Source organism: Tenebrio molitor, chromosome 4, assembly GCF_963966145.1.
Source record: "Tenebrio molitor chromosome 4, icTenMoli1.1, whole genome shotgun sequence".
Lineage (NCBI taxonomy): Eukaryota > Metazoa > Arthropoda > Insecta > Coleoptera > Tenebrionidae > Tenebrio > Tenebrio molitor.
In genome coordinates this window covers 17,984,593-18,009,608 of record NC_091049.1, presented here as the reverse complement: position 1 = coordinate 18,009,608, position 25,016 = coordinate 17,984,593, and the positions used below count along the sequence as shown (strand labels likewise).

General features: G+C 34.3%; 1 protein-coding gene across 3 annotated transcripts; it reads right to left on the bottom strand.

The window, feature by feature from the left end:
* Positions 1-290: 290 nt before the first annotated feature.
* LOC138127658 (cytochrome P450 4C1-like) lies at positions 291-24,044 on the bottom strand. 3 transcript variants are annotated; one of them, XM_069043704.1, is made up of 9 exons: positions 23,994-24,044; positions 23,896-23,942; positions 2,683-2,878; positions 2,435-2,626; positions 2,188-2,373; positions 2,075-2,141; positions 1,890-2,016; positions 1,269-1,839; positions 291-1,213 (listed from the first exon to the last, which is right to left on the bottom strand). In XM_069043704.1, the coding sequence occupies exons 3-9, from the start codon at positions 2,870-2,872 to the stop codon at positions 1,038-1,040; spliced, it is 1,509 nt and encodes a 502-aa protein (XP_068899805.1). In that variant the 5' UTR covers positions 2,873-2,878; positions 23,896-23,942; positions 23,994-24,044; the 3' UTR covers positions 291-1,037. The 3 variants fall into 3 exon arrangements, with proteins under 3 accessions (XP_068899805.1, XP_068899804.1, XP_068899806.1); XM_069043703.1 differs by having other exon boundaries at positions 23,896-24,039; XM_069043705.1 differs by lacking the exons at positions 23,896-23,942; positions 23,994-24,044 and adding an exon at positions 3,327-3,580.
* Between the last annotated feature and the right edge of the window lie 972 nt (positions 24,045-25,016).

Genomic DNA, 25,016 nt, shown 5'->3' with positions numbered 1-25,016 from the left:
AAAATATAGGGGTGGCCTTATTGCCCATGGTGGCCCCATTGCCCCGGTTTCCCTTAATGAAATGCGTCCGGTAATGAAGTTCCTTATTCCACTCAAATGAGTGGGATAAGTGTCATTTATCCCACGGGATTAGATAAAGTAATTTTCCAAATTTTAAACGCAACCCACAATAAATTGTTAATACACTAGAACAAGTTTAATTTTTTAATTAGACCTGTCATTAGCGTAGATAATGCAAACATAAATTTTTTTAACAAATAGTTGAAATCATAATTTAATCATCTAAAGGCTCTGCTTGACCACTTTAATATTAGAAAGAGAGAAATTACATTAAATTATTGTAACAATTCGATTCCAAATAGGTATCTGAATTAATATGGAGCTCTAAATTTTACCTGTAAATCACAATTAATAAGTTGTTCATATTACTATTTTAAAAATTATAAACGGCCTGAATTGAGCAAAATTGTTATTTGTACAACTAGTTATGAAAGTTATACTTTTTTTCACGAATTTGCAGATTGATCGAGCACATAAGTGAAAAAAAGAGATTTTCATAACATGTTGTAGGTACACACTATTTTTTGCATATCTATGTACGGTCGGTGGACAAATAAAATTTAATCTATTAAATCAGACCATTGAATTGTCAATATATCCGTCAGTGTTTATATAATATGTCATACCAAAGTTAACGTATTTGTGGTAAAGCCGTAATTAAACGATGCAAATTTGTAAATTTTGACTTATGTGATTGTCACTTTTGTCCCAGTTTTATTTGTCCACGACTGTACGTTGAGAAATTTGGTCCAAAAGGATTTATAAAAAATAAAAAAAAAATAGGGATGCTTTGACAATCATCTCCAAGGAAATGGAATAAAATGATGGGAAAAAGTACTACTTTTACTACGATTTTTCGTGTAAAAAAGTGCTACTTTCACAACGATTTTGCGTGTAAAAAAGTGCCACTTTCCTTACGATATGCAAAAAAACGTATTTAATTAAAGCTAAACTAAAGGTTTCTTCTAATTGCATTATTATATTTGTTCTGTTCTCGGTTTAAGGGTTACTCCATATCCATCAGGAGCTGCAATTAGTATATCAATATGTAGCTTTATGGTTTCAATCGACTCGTACTGGGTTGAAATTATTTGAAAATTTCTTAAAACATTTGACAAATGCACCTTCATAGACATCATGGCAAACCGCATTCCTGAAAATATCATATTATAATATAATGTAATTAACAACACACTGAAATCAATAACCAATGCAGTTTCTCGGAGGTATGCTGAACGGCATATAACAATAACGAGGTCTTTTTTCAACTTCTTCTGGTTTAAACCTGTCTGGATCAAATTTCAATGGATTTGGCCAATATTTTGAATTTCTATGAATGTAGTGTACAGGAATGAACAAATTGCTGCCTTCAGGGATCATAGTGTCACGTATGATAACATCTTCTAAAACTTTTCTTATCAAAACGGATCCAACGGGAAATAGTCTCATCGTTTCTTTGATAACACATTCTAAATAGTCCATACGATTCAAATCGTCTAAAGTTGGTTCTCGAGTGTTGTTTCCAAAAATGTCCAACATTTCTTTGTACGCCTTCCTTTGAACATCTTGATGCATGGCTAACATAATAGTTGTAAAGCTTAATGTAACAGCTGTCGTATCGCTGCCCGCTATCATCATCGTTAGTGTCTCTTCGGCCAATTCCTGGTTGCTCCATTTATTTTCTTTTTCGGTAACTTTTATTAAACAACTTAAGAAATCTTTGTATTTAGTATCACCACTATTTTCATTTTCCAAAAGTTGTTTCTTCCTAGAAACAATCTAAAAGTGATTGTTTAATTTCCAGAATAAAAATTCTTCATTATACTAACTTGCCTAACAAAAGCATAACCTTTTGTACACAATTCATGTACTACTTTTCCAGATCCAAAAAGATTCCAAATAATATCAGAATGATATAATGGATTTAAAAAACGGTAACTTATTAAAGCCGTTCCTCTGAAACAGAGCGAAACTTGGAAAAACTACTTATTATTTAATTCATTATGATCATTACTGAGCTAGCCACCTCATGAATTCGTCTTGTTGATTCCACTCGGAAGAGTCAACACCAAAACATGTATCTGCAATAATACTATTAAAGAGTATTCCAACAAAATTTTCACTCACCGCAAATAGTTTTGAAGGTGCAATCACCGTATCGTTTAAAAATATCCGTTTGAATATTTGCATAATTCTCCTTCAAGTCGATAATCAAACTGTTTGAATGTTTGAGAAAAATGTCGAAATATGAATTCAGAATGGTTTGGTTAAAAGTTTGATTAAGTATTTTTCTGTGAATCCCCCATGTTGACACTATAAAATAGTTAACCAGTGCAAACAATGTTAACGATTACATAACGAATCTATGACGCACGTTTAGCTGTCAAAATTCCATGACCCAATGCCGGTTTAAGAAATTCATACATCTGCTCTTTTGCAAGACACTTTTTCATTAAATTTTCGACATCATCAACTTCAGAAATCATGACATAAAAATGCGAGCCCAACCATAATTTTCCTATAGGACGGTATTTTTCAACTAATTCCATTGTTTTCGCAAAATACACTATAAACAAAATTATTAGATATTCTGTTCCCAAAAAATACATCAGATTTTTTTACCATCTTTGCCTTTAATAAAAGGATGAATGGTCCCCACGAACGGCAAACCAAAGGGACCTTCTATTTTTGTCGAATAGTAGTAAATTCGTCGTCTTTTCCAAAAATATTTGATAACAAAACCAATCACAAAAATTAGCAGTGAAGTTAAAAATTGGTTGCCAATCGTAAAATCTTCGGCTAGAATCTTCATTATGAGCTATAATAAATGCAATACTGGTAAATCATAATATATAGTCGATTTCATGTAAATGTTCATCAAGTTTACTGTGCATGTGTAAAAGCACCTTTAATTTAGATACATTGCAAAAGTCACATTTATGAAGGTCATGTCCAATAAATCTTTACTTGGTAAAAATACAAAGACAGAAACACATAAGAATTACTTTAATTTAATCAGTAAAAAGACGTAACATTGATTTTGAAATCAGCAATGTTAAAACGGACAAAACTGAAAAATTGGTCAAATCGGGCAAGCAACTTTGAAAGTTAAAGTCACTAGCTTTGGCTTTAATACCAACAGAAAATCAGATTTTCATGGCTTGCTTAGATGCACATTGATATGAAATTGAGTATAAGTGATAGAAATGCATCATTATACAATAGTGGCATTTCGATCACGTGTGATATACGACGTTTTATCTTACAGGTGCAACTATTGCAAAAAATCCAAGAAATGAAGTTTCATTCAAGTAAAATGACAGCTGTCAAATTTAGTCACTTGTGAGTACTTTATGTCAAGTTAAATGGCAGCTGTCAAATTTACTCACTAGTGAGTACTTTATCTCACTTGTGATTAAAATTTGACTTCTGTCACCGAAAACAATGGTCCAAGGTAGCTTAATAACTCCACCTGTAAGATAAAAAATTTTAGTGGAGAAGCATTGTCATATAACTTTTAAAATGTTTAATTTTATAACTGGTATACAATAAAATAATATTAAAATCTGTTAGATTATAAATTATTCACTTTAGCGTCTTTGCAGAATATTTCAATGTAGTGATAACTGAGACTGAGTCATTAAAGGCAAGTTTTTCATTTTTAATCCATATCATTTAAAATCTTAATTCTATGTCGTAAAGCTTTAATGTAACCACCGTCACATCGCTGTATTCGATTCTTACTTATACCTGTTAAAAATGTATTTTTGTTTTGTTTTTCAAAATGTGAAATAAAAGAAACAAATTATTCAAGTTGGAAAGAAAATAAAAAATAGATTTTTGGGTTATTTCTTTTTAGAAGAAATAAAATTATTAATACAATATACAGGTGTTAGGGAATGGTCTCCCAAGAATTTCAGGGTGAGTTTATCAGGGAAAATGTGGTCGAAAACCTTTATACGGTTTTTTGATAAATTAAACCGTCTTCTGAAAATAAAATGGTGTCCTGCTGTTTTGGGACTGCTGAAATATTGCTTTGTGCACGAAAAAAATCTTATAAATTTGGACTTATAAAGGATTGCTTGGTAACGATTCGAAATTTACTACTGTCAAAGTTTACATTTTAATCTATCTTTTATCCGTCGCCTGCGAAGACTACAATCGTTTACAATGCCCGAATATTCTATCGAGGAGTATGCAGATATGTATTTTGTGTATGGGAATATAGCGGAAAGGCTACTGCTGCTGTCCGAAGGTATGCTAATGCTTGTATTAGGGCAAACGGAGGACATTTTGAACATTTATTATGATTTTTTTCAATACAAATACAAATAAATAAAGTTACACCAAAATTAATGAATCTTATTAGTAGTATTAGGTGGTTAGTGCTCGATTTCAAATCCCTTTAGAGGTTGATCGAGATGTGGTATCACAAATAAAGCTGTAGAAATAATTTCAATTTATTGCAGCAATAAAAAAGGACTTACTTCAAGGTTGCGGTGAATCTAGATAAATATTTCGAATGAATTATTGATTTCGACCTTAAAAAAATGCAATCCTGGTAGTTTTTGATGAGATTATTATCCAAGGGAAGTATTCAAAACCGAAACGTCATTGTGACAATAGGTACTCGATAAAATCTGACAAAGGCATTGTTGTCGTTTAGTTGCTAAGCTAATTTCAGAACTTTAACTATTTATTTAATTATTACAACAATAAAATGGTGCAAGAGCTCCCAAACAGTGGGGCACCATTTTAAATTTTTATCTTTGAGAAAACCTTTCATGTTGGGAAAAAATGGTATTAAGGTTTTCGACCATATTTTCCCTCAGAAACTCACCCTGACATTCTTGGGAGACCATTCCCTAACACCCTGTATAATTCTTTTAAAAGTCAGTGGGTTACAAACTTTGTCAACGAGGAAATTATCGACAGTTAATCGATTTTGAATATGACGGGACTTTCAGTTCCTTTTTGTTTCTGGGTCTACGATCACCGAAGAAGGGTGAGACACGCAGAGAACGGAAAAATCCAGAATTTTATGTGGAATATACTCTCCTCACTCAGGGAGTGATGTTATGGGGTACAGAATGCCATGTTATCAGATCACATATGATCTTCATTTCAGGAAATGCAAAGGCCGCAATTTACGTAACTTATGTGCTGCAACACAGCATCCTTCCTTACCTCCAAGGGTGTTACCAGTGGCGTATCGTCCACTGTAAAAGCACAGATGCATTTATTATAATTTGTAACATAAAGGACATGAAAAAAGTTAACAAAAATAAAAGAAGCAAATTTATAATTAAAAAAAAAACTATAAGTACATGACGGGGTGTACTGGTGCATTTGTTGTAACATAAAAACGCTTAACACCTTGTTGCGGCGGTTAAAGGAACGCCACTGGCGCCAAAGCGATGCGATACTAGATGGGCCGTTCAAGGACGTTCACGGTCATAACAGGTTGCTAGAGAAGGAACGATTGGCATCACTTTCAATGCATTAGGTACACTCGACCGATTTAGAAAAGCCCAGGCCCTCCGGCCAGGCATGCATTATTTGTTTGTCTAGTTGTATTTAGCCTAAGGAGACCAAAGGAGCAGGTAGTGTCGCCCCGTCTTACCAGTCTTATTTGCAAATGAGGACCAAAAATATTCACTTCGTTCGGCACCGAAACTAGAGGCCTCAGCACATAAAATTTCATTTTTGCTCGTAATACACTACTAATAAAAATACGGTGTGATCAAGAATTATTGAATCTGTTGGTAACAATGAAATTTGGTGAATTTGAAATTTACCATCAAAGGTTCATTTTTGTAATAGTATAAACATAACCGGCATAACCAAAAATGTCCTTAATGTCATCTCAAGTTAAAAAATCCGGTCAGTGCCAATTACGAGACAAAAAATACCAGTACTTTTCAATTGTTTCATTGCCAACAGACTCGGTCATTGTTGATCACGCTGTACATACTAAAAATTTTATTGTTTTCAAGTTTTTTATTTATTTAATTGATTTGATTGAAAACATTATTATTCATATTTTTAACAGTTTTTAACCATTAAGGATCGGTTGCACCAACGTGAGTTAAATTTAACTACAGATTAAAATATACGAAAACATTGTTATAACAATAGGTAACTAAAGTAACGAAGCATTTTAACCTACAGTTAACTTTAACTGGCGTTCGTGCAACCGGCCCTTAATCATTCAAGAATTTAATTTGCTAGAAATATTTGCAGATTTTTTTATTAACGACGTGCTTTGTAATAAAACAATTAATCTTCATTGAACAATTAGACTAACAGTAAATTGTGGGTTTTTTGTCAAAAACTATCCAACACAAAGAGAATGTTGACAGTTGACTATTACGAATTAAGTATACCTACAGGCTGTATCTGAAATACGTGTGTTAATTTTAACCAGTGAAAGAACTCGCCAATTTATGAAAGTTTTCTTTACAACATTTTGTAAAATTCGCAAAAGTATTCCAAGATTTTTTACCCCTCAATTTTTACCAAAGGAGTTGTTTTGTGTGATTAACTAGTTTCTACTTTTTGTAACCATGAGAATTTAAATTTTAATCATGTATTTAGTTTTTTCTATAACAATGTAATTTTTTAATAAGGCTTCGTTTCTATCACAACAGAAAATTTTCGCCCTTACCCATAGGCGGGTATACACTTTGATGGCTAATTTATTCCAAATTTTAAATCAATTTGTAATGCTTTTTCGTAAAAATGTTGTAGAGAAAAGTTTCATGAATTGGCGAGTTCTTCCACTGATTAAAATTAACACACGTATTTCACATACACCTGAATATATATATTTTTTTACCAAATTAGGCATCTTTAATGTTTAATGTTCATTTCAAATACCGAGAGATCATTTAAATTAATAATAATTAGGCTATGATCTTTAAATTAGATCGCAGCCGCAGTGCAAATTAGAGGTTGTGTAAACATGTTGACGTTTAGAGTTCTCTCTTATGTTCAATCGTTTTAATATGTGATTTAGAGGAAATTAAGCACTATAGTGAAATTTTTTTTTTGTTCGACACTGCCAGAATTTGAAAATTTTCTCCTATGTGAACGGATTTTGATAAATGTCACAACTTGTCAAAACGAAACGTCAAGCTAATTTTAAAGGTCTTAAGCGATTTGGAGCCTTTAAGGGGCTCGTCGAACAAAAAAACGTTGTATTCAACTCGTTCGTGTGTAAATTGGGCCTTTTTTGGCACTCGTGGGCCTTTAAAACTCTCGTTTCACTCGCGTTTTAAAATGGCCCACGCGTTTCAAAAAAGGCCCAATTTACACACAAACTCGTCAAATAAACTACTATTAATAAACAATTGTCAATTTCAAAATTAAGTAAAAAACCACTCTGTACCACCCTAAAATGTGCGCATATGGAGCTATACATGTATAACAATTTGACACCAAATCGTAGTTAAGATTATGTTCACTTCACTTCTCGGACCTTTCTTCCGCGAATTCATTTGAATGAAAAATCATCAGAAATCTTTTGAATTTGAAATAAACTGTCGCTCGTCAAGGCGCAGGCTCAGTTAAATTAAAAAAATGTTGACACTCAGTGTAACTATTTTTTTTTTATAATCGTATTAGGTATTAATAGACAGGGAGATATTTCTAACAATTTAAATTTACATTTTTCAAACGATTTTCAGTTAAAAACTGCTAAAAATATGAACAATAATATGTACCTAATCTTTCCAATCAAATCAATTGAATTTTTTAAAAATGTTATTACGAGCAAAAATCAAATTTTATGTGCTGAAGCTGGTAGTTTCGCTGCCCAAGGAAGCGAATATTTTTGGTCTTCATTCACGGTATTTATGCAAATAGGACTGGGTACACTACTGTACTACCTGCTGCTCTGGTCTCTTTAGGCTAAATACTACTGGACAAACAAATAATGCATGCCTGGCCGGAGGGCCTGGACTTTTCTAAATCGGTCGAGTGTACCAGCATAGGGCGCCTTCCCTCCTCTTATTTTAACTTCCTTGGTTGGTACCATGGTGTATGAGTTAGTAAGGTTGGTAAACTTCGCATGTGGGACCGCTGCAAAAGTGGATGTTGAGATGTCCGAGAATGTAGGCGGTGAGGGGTGAGGAAATCAGTCCAATATGTCTGTGGCGGGAGGCCGGAAATCGGTAAACTGACCCACTTCTGAATGCCAGAATATCAAAAGTTTTCAATTTTTGCTGTGGTTTTTACTGAGTGCATTTTATTCATCTTATTCTATTCTTTAATTTAAGATTCTGTTATAGCAGGTTTGTGGTAAGGTGTATTCTTTGTTATAATATTTTAAATATTGTACTTGATAGAAAATATTCCTTATTTCCCGATCTAGTTCGGAGTTTGTGCCAATTCAGGTCAGTTGAGTAAAAAAGTGCTTTGTACCGAACTGCACAACCGGATATGACTCAAATTATGAAAAAATTGCGATTTTTAAAGCTCCAAGCAATCCTGAGAAATTACTCCAATGGAGCAAAGCAATACCGAGAAAGGATCGTAATTTAAATTCTACCAGCTTTGTATGTGAAAAACATTTTTTTTCAAGTGATATTAAGAGTTTCGGCAGATGGATTAACAAAAGTATGGATTTTGGGTACTACCTAATGCATGAGTCAGTGGTTCTTGCGTATTCAGTTAACATTATTTTTAAAGATATAAGCAAGTTGCTGCTTGAAAAATCTGGTGTTTCCGAGTCCCCTAGCTATTTCCAGCAAAGAATAAGTATTGCTATCCAAAGAGGAAATGCTGCTAGTGTTTTGGGAACTGTGGCCAAAAGCTCAGGACTTGAAGAAGTTTTTTATTTGTTTAAAATTTAGTTTACATATCATATAAATATTATACATTTTTACTAATAAAGTTAACATTATTAGATTATTAGTTGATTACATACCCACTTGTAGAATTACCTACATACCTACCATGGTTTACCTACTTATCTGCTACTTTGTACCTCTAATGAAAATATCTGTATTTACATAGTTATCTATCTAGAATAGCTACTCTCCTATGACTGCCTATAGTTATTTAATCCTGATTATACAATTATTAAGTAAAGTAAAATATTCCCGGTCTTGGAAGGTTTTTGCAACACCCCCATAAAATTATTACCCTCATTATGATGCGGTCTGTGTTTCCATTCCACTTCTGGAATAATTTTAGTTATAAAATTCTTTTTAATGTTAGTAAAAAAATTTAGGTTCCGTATCAGATGCCCAGATTAAGTAAAGATGCTGTACCACGCATTTTTCCTAATTGTCCCAAATATTTGACTAAAAGCATCAAAAAAAGAAAGTTGCTAACACGTATTAAAGATAATCCACAAATAAAAAGACCTAAACTTAAAAGTAATTGCAATGGAATAGTGCAAAACGTGGTAGAAATTGAAGGTGTTGAAATCGAGTTGTTAGTTTTCGATTAAATCTGGGATAATACCGATAAAGTTATTTTACCCACGTTATCTTGGGGTTTTCATAAAATCATGTCTTATGAAGACCAATGTATCTGCTTCTCACATATGAATATATTTGGTGATTCTCCCGAAATCGATAAAAAAAAATGGTAGCACATAGAGTTTTAAGTTTATAGGTAGGTACGAGTATATTGTAATTGCCACATTTTATTATTAAACTTATAAAATTTGTTCATGACGGGTAAAACTTTTAATATTATTTTGTACAGCTTCTTTGCTTTGTCAACAAAATACAAATGTATTTTTTACGACAATAAAGCTGAATTGAACTGCATTAAATTATTGTAGGTCTCAATGAACTTTTTCATTTACTCCTACATTAATACTGTTGCTGTTCCTGGTAATTAGATACATAAAAAAATGCAACTTGATGAAAAGAACGGTCCACAGATCTAATTTGCGCAAGTTCACCAGCCTCCCCGACGCTAGCGCTCGCAGCGGAGATTTACCGCACTACACCCGTTTCAGCGTCCATATCGCTTTGACGAGATTACCCACCTTACTAACTCATACACCATGGTTGGTACTCAATTTTCAGCGTGATAATGCGCTACCTCATACAGCAAAGGCTACAACACTGTTATATGAAGGACATTCTTCGATAGCCTAATCGGTTTTTCGATTTATTCCCAACACAGCATATTTGAGATTTGATTGCAAGACAATTTACGGCACATTACGAGAAACTTCAACTGTGATTGAAATCATTCCTCCAGGTGTAGGTAGTCGAGTGAATATGAAAGAGAAGTAACCCTATTTATTATTAATTTTCATTTTATTTTAACGATTACAGAGGGTCTTTCAGAACTCGCGCCCCATAGAAAATAAGAAAACACGAGATCGTATTCGGATGTGTAATTTTCAAGAAAAAAGAAGATCTAGCTTAAAAGATATTCGAGGAAAGACAACTTAAAGGTGTGTTTGCCGTAATTTTCATAAAAAAAAGATCTTTAAAATATGTGAGTGATTGGAGTTTTTGAACGATATCAGTGTGAATTTGAATTTGCACTAAAAATATCGCATATACAGAGTGATCACAAAAAAACGCCCCAGCTTATATCTTTCTTATTTAAATTCGATTTCAACGAGCGGTACATCAAATTAAAGGGTTCAAAATGTACTCTAAACTGGATATAAAATGTTACCCTTAGCAACCCTATCTTACAAGGGTCACGGGTCAACTTAAATTTTTTAAATAGCAACATATAATTTTTTTGGTACAGTTAGATTCACTATGTTTTTCTAAGTTAAAAAATATAGCACACTCTGTATATTTAAATGTTATTCTAACATAAGAAATAAATAAAATTCAATTACAAATCATTAGGAATAATTAGAACTTTATTCGTAACAGGCCATGAATTACTTAAGATATTCTTGTAGCCATGGAAACACACAAAAATAAACATTTATTTTGAAAATAAACTTTATTTGTCGTAATTTTTGTTTAATTTTGTTTCTCCAATTCAGTGTTGTGAAATAAAATGAACAATAATGAAATTGTGGATATGTTGCAAGCATATTTAATTTTCGGAAATAATAGAAATTACTACTTGCAGAGAAACCCCACCTGAAAGCCTTCTGAATGCCACGCGAAGTGTCTCGAACAAAATGGTGCTCAATTTGAACAGATCAGTTGAAAAAAAAATATTGTTATTTTATTGCTTGTATTACCTAATAAATATTGTTTCCATGACTACAAAAATGTGTTCATAAGTAATTCATGGCCTGTTACGAATAAAGTTCTACTATTCCTATTAGAATTAGAAATTAGAATGACATTTAAATATACAGGTGTACTATATTTTTGAACGCAGAAAAATATAATGAATCTAACTGTACCAAAAAAATTGTATGTTGCCATTAAAAAAAAAATAAAGTTGACCCTTAACCCTTGCAAGGGAGGGTTGCTAAGGGCAACATTTTATATCCAGTTTATAGTACTTTTTGAATTATTTAATTTGATGTATTACTTGTTAAAATCAGATGTCAAATAAGAAAGATATATGCTGGGGCGTTTTTTTGTGATCACTCTGTATGTAGATGCTACGGTTAAAGTAATTAATCGGGTATTTATGAATAATAACCGGACATTATACACATATGTAATACCCGACTAGATTGGTTGTTATAATAATTAATATCTTGCAATTTATTAAATTTAACGGCTATTATTCATAATCTCTAGTACATATTGGTAAATTTAACAAGAAATTGTAAAGTCACATCTCCCAAATAGTATATTATACACCAAGGTGGAGAAGTTCACGATTATAGCCGGAGCGCCAAGATTAGATCCCGAGACGCGCCGAGGGATGTAAGGCGCGAAGGCTATAAGGGACTTCCCTAACGTGGTTTATATTGTAACGGTCCGAATAGGTTCGATAAATTAAGAATTTTAATTTTAAAATAATTTCAACGAAATATTTTAAATACCGTTCATTTGCGACGGAAATGCTGGTCAGTTGTAAATTTTATTGATGCCCTGTCGGCACCCCATTCCTCAAGTGAAATCTGCCAAACTTTCTTTGAAAATGCAGGTACGCGCCCGGTCCGAACACAACACAAAGATAACAGTTTTCATGGGAAAAGAAACATTGCAAAATTTACTCGTTCGACAATTTGGGGAGTCCAGTTAAAATCAGGGCACAATTGAATTAATGAATTTGATGTTAGCAGGTTTCAAATTGAGAGAACCACCAAACCAATGTTCATTAGGTTAATTTACTTTTTTAAGCATTCTCAAATTTGTGGCATATTGGTAATTAAAGGGCAAGAATTGCAAATTAGAAATAGAGCCCTTTATCGTAGAAAATAACTAGGATCGTTTGCATCTTTACTTAGAAAACTAACAACACGGTAACGGTAAAGCCAGGTAGTCGTAAAAATCAGAGGTGTGAGTGAGAGACAGAGAGAATGAAAATTAGGAATTAAGTAGAACAGTTTTGGGAATCAAACCAATGTAGAACAATTTTTTAGAAGTAGCAGATCAACGGAATTTAGTTGCATGACATGACACTTACGTAACAGCGTTTCAAGCCCAATTTAGGTATCAAAATAATGTTAATTTGTTTTATTTTAATTCTGTCTGTTTCATTTTAATTCTGTCTGTTTTATTTTAACTCTGTTTGTTTCATTTTAATTCTGTTTGTTTCATTTTAATTCTGTTTAATTCTTGGTGCTGATTTTAATTATTGTATAGAGTCGGTAATTCAGTGTTCCTATTTAATTCTGTTTGTTCCTTTTTTACTTGTGTTTGTCTCTTGATGTTAAGGTTTATTATAGTAATTTAGTGTTCTTTTTCAGAGTTCTAATTCAACAACAAATTATGTACATTCGGTCTGGTCCTAATAAAAGTCTAAATTTAAACATTTAAAATAATGGTGGAAAAACGGTAACTGAAATTTAAAAAGTTCTAGAAGATATCGAAAAGGTGTCGCGATCGGCGTAAAGTAGAACCGAGCTGATTGGTCACGTTGGTCAAGTAGGGGTTGCGAAAGTGGGGTGCGCCACAAATGATAAAACTGAATGCGGAACGGGAAACAAGGCTCTTTTGATTGACTCGGGGTTTGATCTCCAAAGTAGCCGGAGGTACGTTCAGTACTTCCAGCAGCCATTTTGTGACCAGGTTCTTTACATTTACAAAGTAAATTATTTCTCTAATTTTTGAAGTGAAACTTTTAATGGGAGGGGTTTGAAATTCTGATCGGCAACCTTTTTGTGTGATGAAAAGTGGTGGGGATAAACACTGTCTCACTTAATTTGGAGTTTATGTAAGTTAATCTGTTTGACACGATACAAACATCCCTTAAAATTGTGTATACTTCTGTCTTTGTCACACTCACGGGATTTATCGATAATGTCCTCTCTTTTAATTTGGAGGCTTAAAAATGAACAATGAATTACGCATTTCGATATTGTTTAGTGTTATCGTTAAAATCTATCAGTGATAATTTACAATATTCTGATTTCCCTGTAATACAAAAGTTTCACTTCTATCGTGCGTCTTTACGACACACTCTCTTTTTTTTTGTACATTATTTGTAGCTGCGATTTAATTAGCCAAACGGCATTTAGTTCTTTATCGTTCTAAAGTAAAGATTATATTATTTTCTTTGAGCTTTTGATGACCACGTGACTCTTTAGAATCTTGAATTAAATTCTTTATCGCGAAGTATGTGATCTTCTTGCATTTACCGATTGGGGAAACGTGCTCTTGACAAAGCGATCTAGCTTAAATTATTATAAAAAGGGACATCTTAATTCATTATTCGTCGCTTTGGGCCTTTCTCTCGGTCGATGGAAGCTACGCCAGTGTCCATCGTTCTCAATTAGCTGTTGGTCCGGCGTAGCGCACAAAGAGCCATCGCCAAATTTAGGTGGATAGTGACCCTTTAGGTACAGCTGACACGTGAAGAGAGGTAAGCCTGTTAGAACCTTTGCCCCTTTTATTTTACCCTTTATTAGACCAGGCTAGACTGAGAGGTTCCAAGGCATCGCGTCGGATTCAGTTTAATTGGGGAAAGAAGTCAAATCTACATCGGATCACATAGTTCGCATCTCAAACTCGTATAATGCTATTCGCGCCATAAACTTCTGTATTTGCCCAGCGTAGTCATTTATTCATGAGTCAGATCCCAATTCGTGGGCCGCGAGTCAAATTTCATTGGGTCAAATTTCCACCAACTTCTGTTATTAAATTCATTTATTTATTTCTATAATTTGTTGGGACCAAACACCACCACACTCGATTATTTGTTAAATAAAATTTAAGTGAAGTCTGCTCAATCGTTTTAATTCTATTTGGAAAAAACCTTCCGAAGGTACGGCCTCTCGTTAGAACCTAATTAAACAAAATGAAAAATAAAACAACGTAGGATCCATAAATATTTCTTTTCTCATTATTTTTGTTTCGTATTTTTCCGCAAAAATTTCATCCGAGGGAATGCTACAACCAACAATATACCAAATGAGGGAGGAAAATTTCATCGAGGAAAAGTCAAGGAAGTCGAAATGTTTCAGTATTTCCGGTTTCGAGATAAAAATAATTGAAAATTTGGTCAAAATTTGCTGTACGCTAATGGTTAATCGGGTTTAAAAAGGTAACTCTGGTTGCCTGGCTGCAATTTCTTTAGCAACGGTACCTGTAACACCTATGACATTTGTCAAGTTTAATTTTAAATTTACGAATCCTACAAAAAGTTACACATAAAGTTCACGTGGTAATTCAAAAACGGCAAGGCGACTATACAGGTGGTTCAACACTTACCATTTTTGCGATTACGCGGTTTCTAATTGTCGAAAAAATTTTTCGCTTGGCTAGGAAGAGACACACTTATGGAGCTATAAGTCTATCCCATTATTTTATTTATTATCAATTGGGTTTCGCGTCAGGATGCGATAAAGTGAAATTAATTAAAATTTGATTTTTTTTTAATCTAAATACTCGTAGGTTCAAATTAATACAAAAAACAGAAATCTGAAAGGTAGCTCGTTGGACACATGGCTGTCGGAGCCAGTGCTCCGAGGTCGCGGTCCCGGCGCTAGTGGGTTCGAATCCCACCGAAGGGAGAGGATTTTTTCGAAGGAAGGAAACTCCGCTGGGCGATAAAGTGAAATTAATTAAATAATTCCATTTTTTTTTAATCCAAATAGGTTCAAACTAATACAAAAAACAGAAATCTGAAAATTAAAAAAAATAAAACGCATTACATTGCCGATTATTTGCAATTAATGAAGGTGCCGCACAACTGACAGGAATTTATGACGTAGTTACACTAATTGCATAATCACAAACCAAACCAGAAGTAAGATTTACAACACTCCATCGCCCAACTGCAGGTACTCACCCTGTCAGGCCTGTCAGGCCCTTTCAGGCCTAGCAATTTGGGCAAACATTCTGAAAAAAATTTCAATTAAATTACGTAATGAAGTTGAATTTATTCAATATTCAGTTTTCTAAAATATCCATTTTTCATTTAAAGAAAAATTCTTTACTGATGAAAAGTTGCTGCGAATCGTTTCTACCGGGTGGGGCATCGTATACGCGCATGCCAGAAATCGCGACTTCTAATTAAATAAAATTGGCGAAATTTTATATACCTGACTAATTATTGATAAGATATATTTGAGAATTTTTTAAAATTTTTTTGTTAATAAATAAGGCCGTAACAGTTTTATTAGTTTTTTCAAATTAACTGTTAATTTACCTATAAAGTTTTTACACTAAATGAATCTGTATCTGCTAGCCCATCAAACCCTGGTGGCACAATTACAAATTTTGACTTGGTTAGCTAAATAATTCGCTTTTTTATTTAAACGTAAACCAGACGGGTGATTTACGGCACAATGGTATAATTTCCCAACAAAGGTATAGCCGACCGTTTTAAACCTTTTTGCCATAAAATTGACAGTTTCCATTGTCACCTAAATTTACGACAGCACAAGTAGCAGGTCATAAATAAAAATGATTTTGAAAGTTGAAATGTAAAACTGGGTTTAATTCAAAATCTAATTGGTATTTTTTTCCGTAGATTTCGTAAATAATTATAGGAAGTGAATCTGGGTAGGTTAGTATAAAAATCAGAATTTGACTTTTTGGTTGAAATTTACATTTTAATTTTTTTTGGCTTTGTTTGTACGTGAAAAATTATCAAAAAATTGTGAAATGTACCTTACCAATAGCCAGGTAAGTCTGAAAAATTTCGGCAATTTTATTTAATTAGAAGTCGCGATTTCTCGCGTGCGCGTATACGATGCCCCACCCGGTATAATACACTAGAATTTCACCAGTACTGACCTGAAAAATGGTTTCGGGGGTACCGACAGCCTTGCGTCAAAAAGATTTTTTCTATTTTGCGTTTAGAATAAGTCTATTCTAGCACCCAAATGACGTCATTTGAGTGCTTTAATAGGTCGTTGGCGTGTTAGAATAGACTAGTAAAATTTACTGTATTGATGTTGGTAGCGTGAAGTGTCAACTGCTAGTCGTCAAAAAATAAATCTCGCAGAGAACAAAGCAAATTAATAAATAACAATGAACAAAACGTTTAATTTTCATTCTGGGATTTGGACTTCTCCGGCAGGAAATTTTCTAACGTCTTTTGTGCAATTTGCCTAATTTGCGGCGGCGTTAGTGATAAACTTTCTTCAGCATTCATTTTCAAACATCAAATGCGAAAATTAAAAAAAATCTGATGTTTTAAATTAATTTTTCTCACAGCTGGCTAAATTTTTTTTTTGTAGCATTCCCTTTCACCACTCCTGGCCTCCTCCCCCCTTTTTTTGTTTAGATGGTGCGGCGGGGCTCCGGGGTACTTTCCCCGGCCACCCACGCCCACCCTCTTCTCTCCTTTCTTCTTTCTGGACGACACAATACGCACACAACACGACATCCATGGGTGGCCCATCCCGCCGGGATTTGATCCCTGCCGACCTCGCGGTGGTGGTCGGGAGAGTGTCGCTCCTTCCTTGAAAAAAAATCCTCCCCCTTCGGTGAGATTCGAACTCACTAGCGCTGGGACCGCGACTTCGGAGCACTGTCTCCGACAGCCATGCGGCCACCGAGCTAAAATTATGCCACGTAAAAAATGTCACCAACCTCCGCAAAATTCCCTACATTTAAAATTTTAATTTTTGTATTTATAAAATGGTACCAAGTGGCAAAATAGAAAAAATAGTATAAAAGATTCGTTGCAGAAGGTCCTTCAAGCACTCGTTTCTTCCTTAACTCGCCGCTACGCGGCTCGTTTCGGAATTTCAAATTCGTGCTTAAATAGATGCCTTCTGCAACTTATATTTTAATGTACTGATTGGGGGGGCATCACATTACGAGCTGTCCTATTCAGCTCTACCATAAACGGTCTTGGATGCCAGCTTTCTTTAACTTGATATTTGATCGCAATTTTCACTATTACCTAATTATAATTCAAAGTCGGAAGTGGATCAATCAAAAAGGTGAGGAGTTCTGTAACTAGTAGAGAAAAAAAAACTTTCAATATTTGGACCAATTTGATATTAAATCGCTATAAAGTTAGCTCCATCACACAAATTTAATTGCAAAAAGTTGATCATGCTCAATCACAGAGTATTAATTATAGATTGTGCCTACCGAGTTTCAGAATTTTTGGAAAATAATTAAATGTGTAATCGCAAAAATGGTAAGTGCTGGACCAGCCTGTATAGCGAGCGTTTTCCTGAAGGAGTCCTTCCGTCCCGTTGTACTTTTGTGGAGCTACATCTGCGTTTATGTGAGACTGGTTCCAATACGTTGGTCTCCCCGATCCCTCCGTTTAACCCCTTTGGATTTTTATTTTTAGGGTCACACGAAAGATTTGTAACGGTCCGAATAGGTTCGATAAATTAAGAATTTTAATTTTAAAATAATTTCAACGAAATATTTTAAATACCGTTCATTTGCGACGGAAATGCTGGTCAGTTGTAAATTTTATTGTTGCTTTGTTCACAAGAGTGGCACCACACTCCTCAAGTGAAATCTGCCAACCTTTCTTTGAAAATGCAGGTACGCGTCCGGGGCAAAACATAGCCCAAGGGGAACAAGTGTTCAGGGGAAAAGAAGCGTTGCAATAAATTTACTGTAATTACATGTTCGACAATTTGGGTGGTCCAGTTAAAATCAGGGGAAAATTGAATTAATGAATTTGATGTTAGCAGGTTTCAAATTGAGCGAACAAAATTAATGTTCATTAGGTTAATTTACTTTTTTTAGCATTCTCAAATTTGTGGCATATTTGTAATTAAAGGGCGAGAATTGCAAATTAAAAAACAGAGCGCTTTATCGTAGAAAAGAACTAGAATTGTTTGCACTTTTAGTTAGAAAAGTAACAAAGCAAAGTAGAAAGGGAGTCGGTAGAAAACACAGAGGACCGGGTAACGGTAAAGCCAGGTAGTCGTAGAAATCAGAGGTGTGAGTGAGAGAGAGAAAATGAAATTTACGAAGTAATTATTAATTAGAACGGTTTTGGGGAATCAAACCAATGTAGAACAATTTTTAGAAGTAGCAGAACAACGGAACTTAGTTTCATGAAATGGTACTTGCGTAACAGCGTTTCAAGCCCAATTTAGGTTTCAAAATAAGGTTAAGCTGTTTCATTTTAATTATGTTTGTTTCATTTTAATTGTGTCTGTTTTATTTTAATTATGTTGTTGCATTTTAATTATGTTTGTTTCATTTAAATTCTGTTTAATTCTTGATGCTGATTTTTATTATTGTATAGAGTCAGTAATTTAGTGTTCTTTTTCAGAGTTCTAATTCAACAACAAATTATGTACATTCGGTCTGGTCCTAACAAAAGTCTAAATTTAAACATTTAAATTAATGGTGGAAAACGGAGACTGTAATTTCAAAAGTCTAGAGATATCGAAAGGGTGTCGCGGTCGGCGTAAAGTAGAACCGAGCTGATTGGTCACTTTGGTCAAGTAGGGGTTGCGAAAGTGGGGTGCGCCAGAAATGATAAAACCGATTGCGGGACGGGAAACAGGGCTTTTTTGATTCACTCGGGGTTTGATCTCCAAAGTAGCCGGAGGTACGTTCAGTACTTCCAGCAGCCATTTTGTGACCACGTGCTTAACATTTACAAGGTAAATTATTTCTCTAATTCTGGTACATTATTTGTAGTCGTGATTTAATTAGTCAACCGGCATTTAGTTCTTTATCGTTCTAAAGTAAAGATTATATTATTTTCGTGAGTATCGGATAACCACGTGACTCTTTAGAATCTTGTATTAATTTCTTTATCGCGAAGTATGTGATCTTCTTGCATTTACCGATTGGGGAACCGTGCTTTCATCAAGGGGAACTAGTATAAATTCATTATAAAACATTTTTCTTTATTATGTAAGTTTTGGAGTCTCGAGATCGGGAAGCTACCGCCAGTGTCCGTCGCACTCAATTAGCTGTGGTCCGGCATAAGTGCACAAACCGCCATGTCACCCGTAAACGGGACAGTGACCAAACTAGGCCAGCTGACACGTGAAGAGAGGTACCCTTTGGCCCTGTTAGAAGCTTTTTTCCTTTTTATTTTCGACCACCGGAGTAGACCGGGGTGATCTATGAGATTCCAGGGCATCGCGTCGGGTTCAATTTAATTGGGGTAATTGAAATCTAAATCGGGTCACATAGTTCGCATCTCAAACTTCCATAATGCTGTTCGCGCCAGAAACTTCTGTATTTGCCCAGCGTAGTCATTTATCCATGAGTCAGGTCTCAATTCGAGGGCCGCGAGCCAAATCTCATTAGGTCAAATTTCCACCAACTTCTGTTATCAAATTCATGTTATTTATTTCTATAATTTGTTGGGACCAAACGCCACCACACTCGATTATTTGTTAAATAAAATTTAAGTGAAGTGTGCTCAATCGTTTTAATTCTATTTCTTGGAAAACCTCCGAAGGTACGGCCTCTCGTTAGAACCGAATTAAACAAACTAAAAATAAAACACAACGTAGGATCCATAAACATTTCTTTTCTCATTATTTTTGTTTCGTATTTTTCCGCAAAATTTCATCCGAGGGAATGCGGCAACCAACAATACACCAAATGAGGAAAAAAAAACATCGAGGAAAGGTCAAGGAAGTCGAAAGGTTACAGTATACGAAGTTGAAATAAATACAGAAAACCAACTCCGGAAACGCATAGCAGACGCTGTTTATGAAAATTGGTACCGGCGTACTAAAAGGTGTTTATTAAATTCCACTTTATTTATTATTCATTTTCTCAGGCTACAAAATGAGCTTTTGTACCTAAATGACCTGGCGAATTAACGCAGCGTTTTCAATAAATGTCATTAATTTATAGTTATTTACACAATTAGTGGGATAAAAGCAATATTACAGGATTCGAGTGTGAAGATTGCAGATGACGAGGGCGTTAGCCCGAGTTCATCTGTAATCACACGAGTTTCCTGTAATATGCTTTAGCCCACGTGTTATGTACAAAATTTTATCTAAGACCGCTCCGAATTAAAAAGAAAAAGGTAAATCTTATTTATTTCCGCCAGTTTCATTACACCACTCAGTGGAATAATGACTTACTTATCCCACTGAGTGGGGTAATGAAGCTCACTTATCCCACTGAGTGGAGTAATGAAATGCGTCCTGTAATGAAGTTCCTTATTCCACTCAAATGAGTGGGATAAGTGTCATTTATCCCACGGGATTAGATAAATTCAATTTATCAGATTTGTCACAAACGATTCAAGTATGTTGCTTAGATACTATCATTCTTACAAACACCAACAATTAATTCCTGACTAGGTACGTATTTTTGTGGTCAGCAGCGTCGAATGGGTGTGGATAGGGGTTACTTTATGCTCATTATTTTTGACCTAATAAAAATGGGTTTTCCGGATTTGTTAGATCCTTCTAATGACCCAGAATTTTTTTGGCAGGTTATTTCGGGACCGCCTGTATTGTAAGGCAAGTAAGACTCGCCAAAATATTTTGGCACGAGGCCGCACGGCCGGACTCACCGGAAGGTGCCGGATCTACCCACCAGCAAGTCCGGAGCAGTGGTGACACCCCATTTCCTTCCAGGCCGTGGCTTCCACAATTACTCAGATTTACGGATAGATTAACTTTCCACGTTTAATATCATCTCTCATTTTTTATTGCATTTCTTTTAATTTCATATTCATTGACAAACTCATTTATTATTTATTTCGTAACTGCTTCATTGGCAGTTGTATACAGGGTGGAAACATTAACTGGAATAAAATTCATAACTTGGAAATAGGCGATTTTTGTAAAAGATACTGAAACAGGTTAATTTTTATTTTTCCTTGCCCACATTTTGACGCATATGGTTTTTGCATATCTGCTCCCGGAAGTGCGCAACCACCCCAAACTTTTTTTGCGTCAAAATGTGGGCAAGGAAAAATAAGAATCGACCGGTTTCGGGATTTTTTACAAAAATTGCCTATTTCCAAATTATGAATTTTATCCCAGTTAAAGTTTCCACCCTGTATATGATATTACATCAGCTTGTAAATATACTCGTCAAGTGATTGATAACTTTTAATTCTATAGTGTTGTAGTATTTTGTATTTTTTCTTCAATTATTTTGTGGTAGCAAAAGGTAAGCGATAATTCTGTTAATTTTTCTATTTATAGGTACAATTAAACACACTGGAGTAAGTGTAAAGTTGTGTACATCAAACACATTATACATCAAAAATTACTTGCTGCACTCGTTATAATTGTGCATCGTAATTGCACGATGAATGAAAAAAACATATTGCATACAACATTTTTTATATTTAGTGTTAATTTACTTAATGTCCGACTTTATTGTTATCGAACGATAATTACCCAATTTTCTGATACGTTACCATAGGGCGTTATTTTTAAATAACAGGTTCTAGGGCGTCATAACTTCTTTGTTGCTTAGTTACGATCAGATTTAATGTATTTGCAAACAACTTTTTATTGATTGGTATAAATTAATCAAATTATTATCAATCCTAAAACACACGAACCTAGTCGGACATTAAACATTGAAGGCACTACGGGTATTATACGCCCACGGTTGGCGTGCTCCCTTCGGGCAGGAGGCCCTCGCGTTTCACTCTGCGCGACCTCGTGTGTTATCAACATTATAACATTATAGTTATTAAGGTATCAAGGGTGTTATAAGGTTGATAACGCGCGAAGTCGGCAGAGTGAAACCCGAGGGCCTCCGGTCCGAGGGGAGTACGCCGACCGAGGGCGTATCATTATAACACCCTTGGTGCCTTCAAAACTTAATGTCCGACTAGTTTCATATGTTTTTGGATTGATAATGATTTCATTAATTTATACCTATCAGTCAAAATTTGGTCGTAACTAAGCAACTAAGACCTTATAACGTCCTAGAGCCTGTTATTTGAAGATAATACCCTAGGGGATTATTTCTCTAATAACGTATCAGAAAACTGTGTCATTATCGTTTAATAACAACACAGTAGGACATTAATAACTATTTCGTGTTCGTTTCTCGAAATACATAACGTGAAAAGTGCTATACAGTGAGTTTGTTTTAAGACTGGCCATAGGGTTTTACAAGCTAATTTTTCAACGCCCTGTTAACTTTTGTCCTCATGAAAATATTCAATCTAGTTTTGTAGTAAAGTTGTGGGCTATGATAATGTATTAAAGCAATTTCAATTTAATAACCAGAAGCAAGGACTAAGCTAGCAAAAAGAGGTTTTTTGAATTCCGTTTGGTTCAATTTTAAATTTTCAGTAGGCTAAAATTTCATCTGACATTCGTAATTTTGATATGTAATTGATTGTATAATTGCTTAACTGCCTATGGAGACGATTTTGAAAATTTCATTTAATTTTTATTGAAGTAAAGAACCTTGTTATTATATAAATAATGAATCTATCCTTGTTAAAGTAATATTCAGACTATTTTTTGTTTGTAAATTGTCTGTTACAACCATTTAAGTATCACGAAATAAAGTAAATGACTAGATAATATTATTGTTTAATCTAAAAACAGCGTTAGGCTTTGTAATTTTCACAAGAATACAAGTTAACTGGGGGTTGAAAAATTAGCATGTAAAACCCTATGGTCAGTCTTAAAAAACACTCACTGTATAAACAAATATATAAACTTATCCGTTTATGTACCTAACTTGACATCTGTCAAAGATAATCTCAAAATATTTTTAAGACTGTGCCTAACTCTCGAAAGGAATACGAAAAACGTTGGTCAATATTCGTGCGCTGTCACTTTTCATGTATTCGTCCTGTTTTGCATCACTCGGCTAATAACGCCTCGTGCTTCAAATTTCGGCTTCATACCTGAAAAGTGATCCGACGGCGCACTTATATCGAAAATAACTACAACCTCTTTCCGAAAATATGGTATACGTTTGAAATACAGTAATTATACTCGTAATTTCAAATGTACTCGTATACTATATTTTCGGACGAAGATTATATTTATTATATTTGTTATAAAAAATAGGAAAATGCAGATTTTATATGTTCTTATATGTGTAACGCAATGACATACTATCATAATTACGTTACTTACAAAACTTATCTCAGCACCAGCTATTATTATCTATTTATGCATATTTTTGTCATTTAATCTAAATTTAATGTGAATGGATGTGACAATAAGTATCGACTGGTATTGTCAGATAACAGGCCAGACAGTTGCATAAAATTGTCGTTGTGTATGCGAAATAGAAATAATACACTTATGTAGTTACAATCGACAATAATTTTAAATAAGTAATTGACTTTTTGTAATTACTAAATAAACTTTTACTTCAACAAAATATGTCTACTTTTACATTTTAATGTCTAAAAACATACCTGAATAATTTAATGAATTACAACGGGTTACAATGCGGCAAGATGTACTGGAATATGAAACAATTATTTTTAAATTGCACTAGAGACAAACGACATACTACTGAGGCAGGTGGTTACAATGTGTAGGTAAGCTTTCAATAACAATTTGAAACATCATTACTAGTCCAGTCAGTGGGGGATAAAAATGGTCGTTGCCTTACAAAAGGTGGGGTATGATTTTGAAATATGTTGGTTGAGTAATGACCCTGATGAAAAATACAACTTTTCGACCTAACAATAAAGCCTGACGTTTTTTTGGGTAAACATTTCGTTAGATTGCATTTTTCGTCGACTGTATCTCACAAGGAGAGGTCGCCAGATGTGCGATGGCTTTTTGAATAAAAAGGCTGCTCAACTGCATCTCGGCGTAATAGTTATTTGTATTACAAGGCTAGAAAATGTCATTTTACAAGTGCAAGCACGGTTTGAGGAGCAGAGGCGGCAGCCGAGGCGCTACAAGTACTTGCAAAACATTTTCTAGTCGTGTAATACACAAAATATTTTCGGCCGACAATTTATTTAAAGCAAAATATAATAATTTTTGTTAAAAAATTACCGGATAGGGTAAATTACATTGGCAACATAAAGGATCCAAGAAGCGACTGTTACGACAAAAGTCAACCAATTTCTCAAAAATTCAAAACCGTCAGCGTCCTCTCAGTTATTCCTCAAACGTGGCGTGATAACCCCCTTGGCCTCTACTGCTATGCACAATGTACCATCGCTGGCCAAAAAAAAAACTCGTACACAAATGACAGAACAGATCCAAAAATTAAAAATTTGAGTTGTGTAAACATCGTTTTTTTAATAAAGGTTAAGTATGTATGTATGGGTTTGATTTTTTGTTTGGTCAATAAAACGGTATGTTTATCAACACCAACCTCAGCAGCAATTGCTCGTATCGAAATCCCATTTCTTGATGTTATAGTCTGTTTTTTAATTTCAGTTAAACCCATTATACCGCATTGACTTTGACACTGACAATAACGTTTGTTTTTGGCTGTAATATGGAGGCAAAAAAATTTTAGCTGTCAGTTTCTAAAAAAATTGTAAACCATACTTTATTGTCATTATGATTACCG

Excerpts from the sequence above, each read along its gene's own strand:
- LOC138127658 (XM_069043704.1), bottom strand. The coding sequence starts at position 2,872 with ATGAAGATTCTAGCCGAAGATTTTACGATTGGCAACCAATTTTTAACT. Across the intron at positions 2,374-2,434 it reads TGGAATTTTGACAGCTAAAC|TGTCAACATGGGGGATTCAC; the intron begins GTGCGTCATAGA and ends ACTATTTTATAG. Across the intron at positions 2,017-2,074 it reads TTCATGAGGTGGCTAGCTCA|AGGAACGGCTTTAATAAGTT; the intron begins GTAATGATCATA and ends GCTCTGTTTCAG.